Here is a 14,935-nt window from a genome sequence, read left to right as displayed (position 1 = left end):
CCTGCCTGATCCCAAGCATATGCTACTGTAAGTCTGTGAAAGTCAGCTGAAGATGAGTGGATATGGAGCAGGGTTGTACCTGACTGGCCCCACTTCCATTGCCTTGGTTTCACTGTGACATACAGTAGTTGTTCATCTGAGTACATTGTAATTTCCATCTGTGGTTAATAACACTCTGAAGGCAAATTCATCCTTTTAAGATACTTTTCTTAAAACATTGAGTATAGCCCTTCAGACACCTGCACCTCCTCCCTGATAGTAAGAGCACAAAGTGGGCATGACCATGACATTCAGGGTTTTTAATGACGGATGCTGCCTTCTTGAGTCACCCTCTCTTGAAGATGTCCTTGATGGCGGTGAGGGCTGTACACAATCCAATGTCATTGCTATCTGGAGAATCTGCCTCATCTTCCACCTTGTCCTTGGGCCTTCTGCAAATTGCTTCTGATAGAGAATTTGATCCACATTTCAAAATGACCTCCTTACACTGGCTTTGTTAGTCTATATAGTCACCACATAGTCTGGGTCCATAACCTCAGGGAGCTACCTTCCAATACTTTTTACCATAAATTCAAATTCAGATTCAGATTCAGTTTATTGTCATTTAGAAACCACAAATGCAATGCAGTTAAAAAATGAGACAACATTCCTCCAGAATGATATCACAAAAGCATATGACAGAACAGACGACACTAGAAAATCCACATAACGTTTGGCAATCCCCAGTCCAGAGTCCGGAGAGGCTGCTGCGTATTAATATCGTGCTACCATCTTAGCGTGTTCCCCAGAAAGGAGCTCCAAACCCACCAGACAAAACAAGACCAAAAACTAAAGCTACAAGACCTGCACAAAACCACATAGTTACAAAATATAGTTACAACAGTGCAAACAATAGCATAATTGATAAAAAAAAAACAGACCATGGGCACAGTGAAAATAGTCCAAAGATGTTAAAAGACTATAAGTTCGAAAGAAACCACCACACAGTTTCCACAAGTTCTCAGGGTCCCGAATGACTCGTCATCCCACGCCCGCAGCAGAAGGGAATACCCCCTGCTATGGACTTCCACGGCGCCGCCCGACTCAGCCTCACAGACGCAACACACAATGAAAGCGACCTGACCGCAGAGGATTCTAAGTCCGTCGAACCTCCAACCATCCTCTCCGGCACAGCTTCTCTGAGCACCATCCTCTGCCGAGCGTATTAAGACGCCCCCGCCAACGCAACCCCGAGGACTGGGGGCCTGTTCTTCCCAGCAGAGACTCGGACCTTGCAGCAGCAGCAGCAATGAAGAAGGTCTTCCTGGAGATTTCCAGATGTTCCTCCGTGCTCCCACATCCGTTTTCAACCGATTATGATTGCGCATGGCACCCCTCTTCACAAATAACAGATAATTAGCTCCGGAGTGGCCGCTGCAAGCTGCGTCGCACCACCATCTTGGATCACATCGAAGAATGAACTCCTCCTGAAGAACATCCATTCCAGTAGGAGCATGGGTTTTCTCCAGCTGCTCCAGTTTCCTCCATATACCAAAGATGTACCATTAGATCAATTGGATACTGCATGTTATGCTCGGTGTTGCTGGAAAAGTGAATCAAAGGGAATTGATGGCAGGGAACAGAGAATAGGTTACAGGGAATGTGGTGAAATGGCAACAATTCCTTGTCTATCCACCATAGGATCCCTGTATATTCTTTCCCATATCTTTCAGCTTATCTGCATTTCTCCCAAAGAATTTCTATTCCAGGTTACTGGCCATTCTCCAGTATCAGTGTGCATCTCCTCTGGGTGCTATCCTATCTTCTCACTTTATATCTAATTTGTACAGTTAGTAACCAATAGTCCGTACTATTGTCCTCAATCCTGAAATGTTCAACTCTCTTCCTAGCTCAAACAAGCCTGCTCAGAATATTTCCAGAAGTGAACTGAAAGCAACTTATGAATTTGTAAATACTGTAATTAAACAATAAGAAATCTAAACAGTGGTCAACGTAGTAGCCCTCTCAAGAGCTGAATTCCTCAAGGTTCTGAAGACAAAGCATTGGCAAATTTAGGGTTGAATTCAGAAATCTGCAACAGGGAAAAAAAATCTCCTGACAGCAACACATGCAATGAATCTGTTGTATGTAGGCCAACATGTCCTGAAATCTTATTTGCAACATTTTCATTGAACTATCATTGTATTCAAATATATTTCTGTTATTCTTTAGCACAGAAATGGGACCTGAAGTAATACTATTTACAGATTTCTCATTTGAAATATACACTGTAGCCATTTTACTAGGCACATCATCATCATCATGTACCATTTTGTAAGATGTAGACGATCATGGTCCCACAACCATGATTGTTCTTGGCAAATTTTTCAACTCAAGTGGTTTGCCATTGTCTTCTTCTGGAGTGTGTCTTTACAAGATGGGTGACACCAGCCATTATTAATACTCTTCGGAGATTGCTTAGCGTCATTTTTTTGCATAACCAGGACTTGTGATACACAACAGCTGCCCATATGACCTGCTTGATAATGCAAATATCTAATCAGCCAATCATGTAGCAGTAACTCAATGCATAAAAGCATGCAGACATGGTCAACAGATTCAGTAGCTGTTCAGACCAAACACATCAGAATGGTGAAGAAACGTGATCTAAGTGACTTTGACCATGGAATGATTGTTGATGCCAGGCTGGGTGGTTTGAATATCCCAGAAAATACTGATCTCCTGGGATTTTCACACACAATAGTTTCTGAAGTTTATAGAGATTGATGTGAACAACAAAAACAACACCAATGAGCAGCAGTTCTGTACATGAAAACACTTTTTTAATGAGAGAGGTCAGAGGAGAATGCCAGACTGGTTCAAGCTGAGAGAAAGTTAACAGTAACTCAAATAACTATACATTATTTGACTACATCTGCAGCATGCTAGCACCCACACTGGACCCCCTACAATCTGCCTACTGACAGAACCGGTCTACCAATGATGCCATTGCCCCAGCACTACACACCGTCCTCACTCACCTGCAGAAGAGGGATGGATATGTTAGAATGCTGTTCCTTTACTACGGTTCAACATTCAACACCATAATTCCTTCAACTTGACAGGAAGCTCAAAGACCTTGACCTGCACCCCACCTTGTGTAGCTGGATCCTAGACTTCCTATCAGATTGTCAACAAGTGATAAGGACAGGCTACCTCACCTCTACCCCTCTGTCTTTTAACACAGGTGCCGCCAGGGTGTGTCCTGAGTCCCCTCCTCTACTTCCATTACACCCACGACAGTGCTGCCACATACAGCTCCAATCTGCTAATCAAACTCGCAGACAACACGACATTGATCAGCCTTATTTCTAGCAGTAATGAGACAGCCTGCAGAGGAGGGGTTAACACCCTGATACAGTGGTGCCAAGATAACAACCTCTTCCTCAATGTTCAAAAAAACAAAAGAGCTTATTGTGGATTTTAGGAGGAATGGAGACAGGCTCGTCTCGATCAACATCAATGGGACTGCAGTTGAGAGGGTGAGTAGTTTCAAATTATTCAGTATACACATCACCAAAGATCTCAGTTGGATTGTACACACCGGCTGTGTGGCAAAAAAAAGCACAACAATGTCTCTTCCACCTCTGGCGACTGAAAAAGTTCTGTATGGGCCACCAAATCCTCAAGACCCTCTACAGGTGCACCATTGAGAGCATCTTGACCGGCCGTATCACTGCCTGGAATGGGAATTGCACCAACCTTGACTGCTGGGCACTGTAGAGAGTGGTATGGACAGCCCATTCTACGCATCTGTGGACGTGAACTTCCCTTCACTGAGGACATTTAGAGGTGCCGGTGCATAAAGAAGGCCTAGAAGAGCATTGCGGACACCAGTCACTCCCAACCATAATCTGTTTCAGCTGCTTCCATCTGACAAATGGTACCACAGCATAAAGCTCAGGGACAACAGGTTACGGGCCAGTTTCTTTCTACAAGCCATTAGACTTATATATTCACATGTCTGTACATTTCAAGGGAGACATAAAGCAAAGATTTTACTCCCTCACGTCGTGGGATGGACTTAAGATTTAAATAAATTCAATTCAATTTAAGACAGCAGTCGTGTGCAGAAGTGCACCTCTGAATGCACAACACTTCAAATCATTAAATATAACAATAGCAGAAGATGACAAACATACACCTCAGTGGCCACTTTTATTATGTCTATGAAGTACCTAATAAAATAGACAGAGTGTATTTTTTATTTGCACAGAAATTGGACCTGAAGTAATATTATTTACAGCTTTCTCATTTGAAATTTAATTGTTTACAATATTAGCAGGGCCACCAATCTGCTTTATGACCTTTAGGCGGGTTATATCTGCTGGTGAGTTGTTGGCCAGAAAGAACTACCGTACAATCTACAAATAAGTGCACAGGAATGAGGAAAGGGTGGTGGAAACAGACGAAGTAAAAGTCTTTGTTCTTGCCATGTGATGGCAGGAATGGAGGTGGCTCATTTGTGACACAGCCCTTGCAGCTGCCATTTTGTGAACTATTTGGCGAATTGATTCTTGCTCCAGGACAACTCAATCAGAGCAACTGAACATGGGCGCACGGAGGTTCTGCTCATGATAAGCGAAACCTGAGACCATTCTCAGGTAAGAAGCTGTTTATTATGTAAATTAGCAGGTTTGCAGAAGAAGTGATCTAGTTCACTGAGATCAGCCTGTGATCTAGTTGGAAGGGGCCTAGAGTTAGGGTGACCTGGCTAAACCAGTTTAAATCAGTCCGAGTTGGACATAATCAATAAAGGCACAAGGCTGAAGGAAAAACCCATAAAGTGGTACTGCTTGTAGTCCAATGAGGTTTGACACAGCTCAGTTAAGTGACCTTGAGCCAATGAAATTGAAACACTGTAGATTGATCTGATAAGGAAAGGAATAAAAATGGAGGATAGTGGGAGCACAGGCAGCAACAACTCTTCGGAGACCACCCATCATGGAAGTGGATGCTGCCATATCGGAAACCTGGAGATTACATCAGAACCATGAGAACTGCCTGGCCAGTGAAAACTTTGTCCCAAGTTAATACTTTTCTAATCTTTAATGATTCATGGTCAGAGGAACTTAGTAAGTGTGGTCTTCTACCTTGGTCCTTTTATCTGTTTATCAGGTCAGAAATCAGGCATGTGTACAATGTGTTCTGCCCAGCAAAACCAACTAATGTAATTAGGACCTCAGTGCTTGAGATGCTGGCATGAGAGGGATATTGGTGTTAGTTTCCTTATCCTGCTAGTAGTCAAAGGGTTGAAACAGCCATCACAAAATAGAAGGGTGGACAATTTGTTTAGTTTTAACCAATGTCTGGAGGTGACTTCACAGACAATTGAGATTCCCTTTAGTACTGGGTGGCAAAACCACACAGAAGTCCGAGGTTCTTTGAGAATGTGAAGTACAAGCAAGCAGATTTAGTTATAGAACACTACTACACAGAAACAGGCCCTTTGGCGCATATAGTACGTGTCAAACTATTATGCTGCCTAGTTCCATTGACAACCACTACCCTAACATGCCACTTAGGTATTGTCTATTCAACTAGATCTCATTGCTACATTCTAAAAATTTCTTCAGATTAAGTGTTTGATAAATGGAAGGGTGTTTTTTTTTTATCCTCCAAAAATTACAACACACATAGAGGCATTAACATACTCAAATATTCCTGAGAATTTCAATATAATTATTGAAAACTTGAAGGCCAAGGTAAAGGAGGAAAAAAATGGCAGCTGGAGAACCAGGGTTTGATAAAAAATTTAAAAGCAGAAAATATGAGTAATGTACTGTAACTTTTCCTCAAAACTTAAATCAATGTCTATATAAGGTAAAAACATTTACACATTAAAATCAGTCTTAATTTTGCATGGTTTTGCTAAGTTGGTTTTTAACTCATGTTTTAGTTAACAAATTAATCCTATTAATCCATATTAGCTCCCAGTTAGGCATTTTCAAATTCCTTCATGGCTTCACTGCTCCCAATACTACAAGCTGTTGCAGTCTAAACATTCTTCTAAATATCTGCACTTTAATTATGACCTCTTTCACACCCCCAGCCCTAATTTTATGCCACTAGTATTGATAGCTGGGTCTAGTTACTTCCCTCACTAAATTTTGATACCTCCCTAAAACCTAAAACTACTCCTTGCAACTTTTTTAGGCAGTTATGGAGGATTGAGGACAATTTGCTGCCAATACCAGTTCTTCGGGTTCATAGGCGAGACCAGTATTCCTACCACAGAATTTCAGACTGGGCAGCTGATGTTGAAACAAAGGAAAGGTGTTTTTAGAAAACAGAAAAATACAGCATAGTACAGGTACACACCATTGCGTGTCGACCTTTTATCCTACTCCAGTTTAACTCCTCCCACCATTTTTCTTTCATTTATATGCAGGAAAGCAGCATCCATCGTCACAGACACCAACCACCTAGGATATGCTCTCTTCTCTCTGCTGCCATCAAGAAGGTACAAGAGCCTGAGTACTCTCACCACCTGGTTTTGAAACAGTTTCTGCCCCCTCAACCATCAGACTCTTGAACAAAGAGGATAACTTCAATCACCGTTATTTGCCCCATCTCTGAAATGTTCCCACAACCGATGGACTCACTTTCAAGGACTCTTCAACTCATGTTCTCAATATTTATTACATATTTATTTATATATTTTTTCTTATTTTTGCATTTTCAGTTAGTTGTCTTCTACACGCTGGTTGAAAGCCCTAATATGATGGTAGTCCATAACTATTAATTTGTTGAGTACGCCCTCAAGAAGATAAATCTTAGGGTTGCATATGGTGACATATATGTATGTTTATAATAAAATTTACTTTGATCTTTTAACTATCTAAAAATCTCTTAAAATATCCTTAATGTATCTGTGCCTACCACCATTCCTGGCAGGGCATTCCATACACCCACCTCCATATAAAAATCTACCTCTGATATCCCCCTATACTTTCCTCCAATCACCTTAAAATTCGTCATCATCATGTGCTGTGTCAAATGACATAGGTGATCATGGTCCTGTAATCATCACTGTTCTTGGCAAATTTTTCTACAGAATTGGTTTGCCATTGCCTTTTTCTGGGTAACCCCAGCCATTATCAATACTCTTCATGTATTTGTCTGTGTGGCATCAGTGGACACATAACTAGGGCTTGTGATATGCACCACCTGCGTATATGACCATCCAGCACCTGCTCCCATGGCTTCACATGACCCTGATATTGGGGGGGTGGGGGTGGGGGGAGGTCTAGCTGAGGGAAGGCGCACCTTACACCTCCTTTGGTAGGGATGCGTCTCCACCCTGCCACCCTCAAATAGGCAGGAAGTGTTTTATAAATAGAGAGAAAATTCAAAAATCTGATGTCTGATGGGACTTGGGAGTTCTCATGCAGGATTCCCTAAAGCTTAATTTGCAGGTTGAGTCAGTGGTGAGGAAGGCAAATGCGATGTTAAGGTTTATTTTCAGAGGAGCAGAACATAAAAGCAAGGATGTAATGTTGAGGCTTTACAGAACACTGGTGAGGCCTCACAGGAGTATGGTGAGCAGTTTTGGGCCACTCATCTAAGAAAGTGTGCTGAAACTACAGAGGGTTCAAAGGAACTTCACGAAAATGATTCCAGGATTGAAAAACTTAGAAAGTGCCTGGTTTGCTGTAACATCTGTCCTCCCATCACCTAATACACCCATATGTGCAGGTACCCAACAAAACTCCTTGAATGCTTCAGTTCCAAACTCTGCAGTACTGAGGATCCCACTACCAAGCACATTTTTCCCTCCCCCCTCCTGCTTTTCGCAGGGATCGCTCCCTACGCAACTCCCTTGTCCACTCGTTCCCCCCCCCCCCCATCCCTTCCCACCGATCTCCCTGCTGGCACTTATCCTTGTAAACAGAACAAGTGCTACACCTGCCCTTACACTTCCTCCCTCACCACCATTCAGGGCCCCAGACAGTCCTACCAGGTGAGGCGACACTTCACCTGTGAGTCGGCTGGTGTGGTATACTGCATCCGGTACTCCCGGTGTGGCCTTTTATATATTGGTGAGATCCGATGCAGACTGGGAGACCGTTTCGCTGAACACCTATGCTCGGTCCGCCAGAAAAAGCAGGATCTCCCAGTGGCCACACATTTTAATTCCACGTCCCATTCTGATATGTCTATTCATGGCCTCCTCTATTGTCAAAATGAATCCAAGCTCAGGTTGGAGGAACAATATCTTATATACCGGCTGGGTAGCTTCCAACCTGATGGCATGAACATTAACTTCTCTAACTTCTGTTAATGCCCCTCCTCCCCTTCTTACCCCATCCCTGACATATTTAGTTGTTTGCCTGTTCTCCATCTCCCTCTGGTTCCCCCCCCCCCCTTTTCTTTCTCCTGAGGCCTCCCATCCCATGATCCTTTCCCTTTTCCAGCTCTGTATCACTTTCGCTAATCACCTTTCCAGGTCTTAGCTTCATCCCACCCCCTCCGGTCTTCTCCTATCATTTCACATTTCCCCCTCCCCCCACTACTTTCAAATCTCTTACTATCTTTCCTTTCGGTTAGTCCTGACGAAGGCAACATCTAATCGGCGTTTTGGGCCGAGACCCTACTTCAGGACTGAGAAGGAAGAGGAAATATGTGAGAATAAAAGGGTGGAGGGAGGGGAAACGAGGAGAGCTGGAACGTGATAGGTGAAGACAAGTAGATAAGAAAGGTAAAGGGCTGGAGAGAAAAGAATCTGATAAGAGAAAAGCGTGGACCGCGGGAAAAAGGGAAGGGAGAGTGGACCTAGGGGGTCAGAAGAGGCAGGTGAGAAGAAGTGAAAGGTCAGAGTGGGGAATTTGTTCACCGCAAGGAGAAACTGATATTTATGCCATCAGGCTGGAGGCTACCTAGACGTAATATAAGGTGTTGCTCCTTCACCGAGGGTGGACACATCTTGGCATGAGGAGGCATGGCCCGACACGTCGAAACGGGAATGGAAATTGGAATGTAAATAATTGGCTATCGAGAAGCCCCGCTTGTGGCGGATAGTACGGAGGCGCTCGACTAAGCGGTCCTCCAATTTACCACGGGTGTCACCAAAGTAGAAGAGGGAGCAGCGGGCCCCAGCAGATTCGCAGGGGAATCTTTTGTGTGTGAAGTGTTACCTCACCTGGAAGCGTTGTTTGGGGCTCTGAATGGAGGTGAGTGGGCAGGCGTAACGCTTGCTAGGATGGAGATTGACAACGCCGCTCGCTGAAGTTGCCGCCCTTCAGGACGGACTGCTCCCGAGCCGCTCGCTGACTGCGTCAAAGGGCGCGACCAGCATCGGGGCTGCGATTGGCCGAATTTGAATTACGTCGATGTTGGCGCCGCCCATCAAGGGTGAGGCGGCTGGTTTGAACGCAACGACGGTTGTTGTGCGGTGAGCGGCAACATGGCGACGAGAGGGCGGTGTGATAGCGCTCGGATCGCCGAATCAGGTAAAGATGGGGTGAGGAGGATCCGGCAGCGACTCAATAAGGCGCACGTTGTTTGCCCACCTTTTCGTGCATGAATCGTTGCCCAGCTGAGGACCGCGGGTGCCCGTGGTCAATATGGGTGGGGAGTGGGCGGCTGTTTAGTACTGACATCCATCCTTTCAGGCCTGATCTGCCTTGGGCCTTTAATTTTAGATGGAGTTACTGACATAATGACAAAAACTAAACAAGAATACTGGAAGCGCCCCAAAAGGTGAAAGTGCATCTTTGGGGAAAGAAACAGCCCTTGACATCTCAATCAGTACTTGAATAGGGAGCAAACAAGAAGTGTTTTTGGTGGAGGGAGTAGAGAGAGCAATGAATGTCTCTTAAGTGCAGAACTAAGTTGTCAAGGTAGAAATAGCTTTTACGAACCGGGAGTTGGAGAAGAATGCGTGAGGGGTGGAGCCTGTGATGCTGCTGCAAGTAAGTTCTTCTTTGCCCCTGTGTATACATGTCTTTTTCTTAATGTGCCTTGCACGTTACCCGCTTGGGCTATCATGGCTCTCCACATCGAACTCGCAGCGTCAATGATATTTCGCACATTTAGATCTATTAGTTCTTTCACTGTGTCCACATATTTTCTTCTTTTCCTTTACTGTACCGCGTTTCCCAGGCATACAGCCTTGCCAAGTCAAGTCACTTTTATTGTCATTTCGACCATAACTGCTGGTACAGTACATAGTAAAAATGAGACCATGGTGTTACATGACACAGTACAAAAACTACACTAGACCACAGACCTACCCAGGACTGCATAAAGTGCACAAAACAGTGCAGGCATTACAATAAATAATAAACAAGACAATAGGCACAGTAGAGGCTAGTAAGGTTGTGGTGAACTACATATACCTGTCTGGACACGCCCTACTGCTGACTGCTCCTGTGGCTCCTCCCACAGACCCCTGTATAAAGGCGATTGGAGGCACTGCTCCTCCCTCAGTCTCCAGGATGTTGTGTGGTGGTCTCTTGCTGCTAATAAAAGCCTATCGTTCACCTCCCGTCTCCGAGAGTTATTGATGGTGCATCAAAGGTGTCAGTCCAGGCTCTGGGTATTGAGGAGTCTGATAGCTTGGGGGAAGGAACTGTTACTTAGTCTGGTCGTGAGAGCCCGAATGCTTTGGTGCCTTTTCCCAGACCGTAGGAGGGAGAAGAGTTTGTATGAGGGGTGCATGGGGTCCTTCATGATGCTGTTTGCTTTGTGGATGCAGTGTGTAGTGTAAATGTCCGTGATAGTGGGAAGAGAGACCCCAATGATCTTCTCAGATGAACTCACTATCCGCTGCAGGGTCTTGTGAGCCGAGTTGGTACAATTTCCGAACCAGGCAGTGATGCAGCTGCTCAGGATGCTCTCAATACAACCCCTGTAGAATGTGATGAGGATGGGGGGTGGGAGATGGACTTTCCTCAGCCTTCGCAGAAAGTAGAGACGCTGCTGGGCTTTCTTTGCTATGGAGCTGGTGTTGAGGGACCAGATGAGATTCTCTGTCAGGTGAACACCATGCTCTTAACGATCTCCACCGAGGAGTTGTCGATGTTCAATGGGTGTGGTTGCTCCATGCCCTCCTGAAGTCAACAACCACCTCTTTTTTGTTCACATTCAGTGACAGGTTATTGGCTCTGCACCAGTTCATTAGCCGCTGCACCTCCTCTCTGTAAGCTGACTTGTCATTCTTGCTGATGAGACCCACCACAGTCGTGTCATCGGCAAACTTGATGATGTGGTTCGAGCTGTGTGTTGCAGCACAGTCATGGGTCAGCAGAGTGAACAGATGTGGACTGAGCACACAGTCCTGGTGGGCCCCGTGCTCAGTGTGATGGAGTTGGAGATGCTGCTCCCGATCCGGACTGACTGAGGTTTTCCAGTCAGGAAGTCTAGGATCCAGTTGCAGAGGGAGGTGTTCAGGCCCAGGAGGCTCAGCTTTCCAATCAGTTTCTGAGGGATGATTGTGTTGAATGCTGAACTGAAGTCTATGAACAACATTCGAATGTATGGGTCTTTTTTGTCCAGGTGGGTTAGGGCCAGGTGGAGGGTGGTGGCAATGGCATCATCTGTTGAGTGGTTGGGACGGTACGCAAACTGCAGGGGGTCCAGTGGGGGGGGCAGCAGGGTCTTGATATGCCTCATGACGAGCCTCTCAAAACACTTCATGATGATGGATGTAAGTGCAACAGGACGGTAGTCATTGAGGCAGGACACTGAAGACTTCTTTGTCACGGGGACGATGGTGGTGGCCTTGAAGCACATTGGAATGGTGGCGCTGCTCAGGGAGATGTTGAAGATGTCAGTGAGAACATCTGCTAGCTGGTCTGCACATCCTCTGAGCACTCTACCAGGAATGTTGTCTGGTCCAGCAGCCTTCCGTGGGTTGACCCTGCACAGGGTTCTTCTCACATCAGCCACGGTGAGACATAGCACCTGGCCATTTGTTTGGGGGGGTGGACTTCCTCGCCGCCACATCATTTTCCACCTCAAAATGGGCGTAGAAGTTATTCAGTGCATCAGGGAGGGAGGCATCACCCGCACAGTCAGGTGATGTTGTCCTGTAATTGGTGATGTCCTGGATGCCCTTCCACATGCGCCGTGTGTCACCGCTGTCCTGGAAGTGGCTGTGGATTTGCTGGGCATGTGCACGTGTACAATATCCTGTGTATGTTTCTAAAAAGGGCTTCTTTGGTTTGTTACGAGTAGGGATGCTTCTTTGTTAAATGTTTCTCTCGCCGTTGTTTCGCTTTAGAATGGCTGATATGGTAATTGTATTCATTTGTTAATCAGTGGGGAATGTTATTGTGTTTTGTGAGGCTGGGAACTTGGGGGAGGGGTTGCGCGGGCTTGGGGTGTGAAGGGAGTCGGGAGGGAGACGCCGAGGAAGGTGGACGTGCGCTCGGAAGACCACCGGAGAGTCTGAGGTGGAAGACCTGGAAGTCGGAGGCAAGCGACGAGGGGTCGAATGGTTCGCTGGTTGAGCTCCAACGAGTGCACTAACTGACTGAACTTTGATCAGTTGGCGCCTTTTGTTTTTTTCTTGTATATATATATATATATATATATATATATATATATATATATAAATTGTATTGCCTAATACTCTTTTAATTTTAGTAAACTCTTTAAAGTGTATTTCATAACGGTATTTGTTGTGGGTTTGATACTGTTGGCGGGCGCGAGGCATAAACACGATTCTCACAGCACCTGCGTGTACGGGAGGTGGGTTGGTGAGTGGCTGGATCTCCTTTTCCCCTAGACATATACCAGCCTTTTGGGTAAGTGTTACACATGCTTAGCCCCTCTGATGGCCCAGGACAGTCTGGCCCTTTCTGTTGTTAGGGCTACCTTGTCGCCTGCTCTGAAGGCGGAGTCACGGGTCCTCAGCAGTGCACGCACCTCCATTGTCATCCCTGGCTTCTGTAATGTAAGGCATTCTATTTCTCCCTTTCTGATGACATGGCCCAGGAATTTAAGTTTCCTCTCATTTAATGTTCTCATTAAAGATCTTTTTGTATCGGCACGTTGGAGTACTATCTCATTAGTTACTCTGTCTCTATATGATATTTTCAGCATTCTTCTAAGAAATAACATTTCTGTTGCTTCTAAGTTTCTTTAGAGTTCTGGTCCATGTTTCAGAAGCATACGGCAAGATTGACTAGATGTAACCTTTTAGTAGCCTAAGCCTTGTTATAGAAATGTGTCTGTTGGTAAAAATGGGTTTCATTATTTGGAAGTTGGTTTTGGCACTAGCAATTCTTTTTATTTCTACTTCTAGCATCTTGCGATATAAAACTACCAAGGTAATTAAAACTGGTCTTTTGTTCAATCTCTTGGTTACCGATGTACAATTGGCAGTAGAAAGTAGCCTGCTGTTTTGATATTACCATACATTTCGTTTTTTTACAGTTGATGGTTAGACCAAAATCTGCACTTGTTTGTACTACTTTGTCTAGGAGGATTTGTAGGTCTTCTGCAGCACTTGCTATTAGGGTGGTATCGTCTGCATATCTTGTTGATGTTAACATCTCCAATTTTTATCCCATCTAGGTCTTCTATTTCTCACTATAGATATTAAATAATTCCGGTGAGGCAATGCATCCCTGTCTAACTCCTCTCTGAAATTTAGTTCAACTGCTAATATTATCATCAATTTTTACCACTGCTGTTTGATTCCAATATCAATTTTGAAGCAGTTGTTGGTCCCTTCTGTCTATGTTTAGTTTAGCAAGAATTTGAAATAACGTCTAGTGTATGATTCCTAATTGGGAACACCAGTAGAGGTCAAATGCTCTAGTTAGATGAGGACTGCGGCAACCGAAAGCAACGGCAAACTACTGTTGTAATTTCTGCCTAGTCAATCATGAACAGAAACAAAAGAAGGAAACCAGTCAACAGCATGAATGGGGTTGATTCTAATCAACAGAACAACACTTCACTTGGTAGGGGTAGTCATGTGCTGCAGGTGACACCAGACCGTCATCCAGAGACTGTAACTGATAGGGAAAGGCTAAGGGTGGCAACATGGAACATCCGTACACTTTACCAGAAAGGAAAGTTGGACAGCACATTAAATGAAATGAAAAGGTAGGAAGTTGATATCTTAGGCCTGTCAGAAATTAGATGGACTGACTGGCAAATTCACTAAGAATAGTTCTCTGAGAATTTATTCTGGAAATCGACATCATATGTATGGAGTTGGAATTATTTTAAACAAACAAGTATCAAAATGTCTTATGGGATATTGGGCGATATCCGACCGGCTGCTTTTATTAAATTAAGGGGTAACCCTTTTAACGTTAGCATAATCCAAGCCTATGCATCAACAAATGATGTGGATGAAGAAGATATCAAGAAGTTTTATGAAGATCTCGACAATGCTTATGAGCAATGTAAATCTCAGGATATAAAACTAGTCTCGGGAGATTTTAACTTCAAAGTTGGACAGGAAAGAGTTAATAACATCATAGGACCTTTCGAATTAGGGAAGAAAAATGAAAATGGAGAAAGGTTTACTGATTGGTATGTCAGAAACAACCGTGTGATCACCAATACTTGGTATAAAAACCATCCATGTAGATTGTGTACTTGGATTAGCCCTGGAGATAGAACAAGGAATCAAATAGATTTCATTACTATCAATGAACACTTTAGAAATATCACAAATTCTAAAGCCTACCCAGGAGCAGACTGTGGTTCAGATCACCATCCAGTAATAGCTACCATTAAAGCTAAATTAAAGAACCTGAAACGCGGAAAAAAGGGAAAGAAATATATGTTGGGAGAACTTAGTAATGATAGCATACTTGAGCAGCAATTGGGTGGATAACCCAAGAAATTTTAGATCTGATGGAACAAAGAAGGTTGGTGAAGAATGATAAGGTGCATACATGTACTTGTGTAAATAATAATAAACTTGACT

General features: G+C 44.2%; 1 protein-coding gene across 1 annotated transcript in view; it reads left to right on the top strand.

Moving 5' to 3' along the window:
- The first annotated feature begins 9,318 nt into the window (after positions 1 to 9,318).
- Positions 9,319 to 14,935, top strand: part of ckap2l (cytoskeleton associated protein 2-like) — a 42,881-nt gene continuing 37,264 nt past the window's right edge. The window contains exon 1 of the mRNA XM_073060348.1: positions 9,319 to 9,491. Coding sequence (XP_072916449.1) covers positions 9,446 to 9,491 — 46 coding nt within the window. The 5' untranslated portion in view covers positions 9,319 to 9,445. The remainder of the gene's footprint in view (positions 9,492 to 14,935) is intronic.

The sequence above is a fragment of the Hemitrygon akajei genome, chromosome 1, assembly GCF_048418815.1.
Source record: "Hemitrygon akajei chromosome 1, sHemAka1.3, whole genome shotgun sequence".
Lineage (NCBI taxonomy): Eukaryota > Metazoa > Chordata > Chondrichthyes > Myliobatiformes > Dasyatidae > Hemitrygon > Hemitrygon akajei.
The sequence above is the reverse complement of the archived record's forward strand: the minus strand, read 5'-3'. Positions and strand labels throughout refer to the sequence as shown.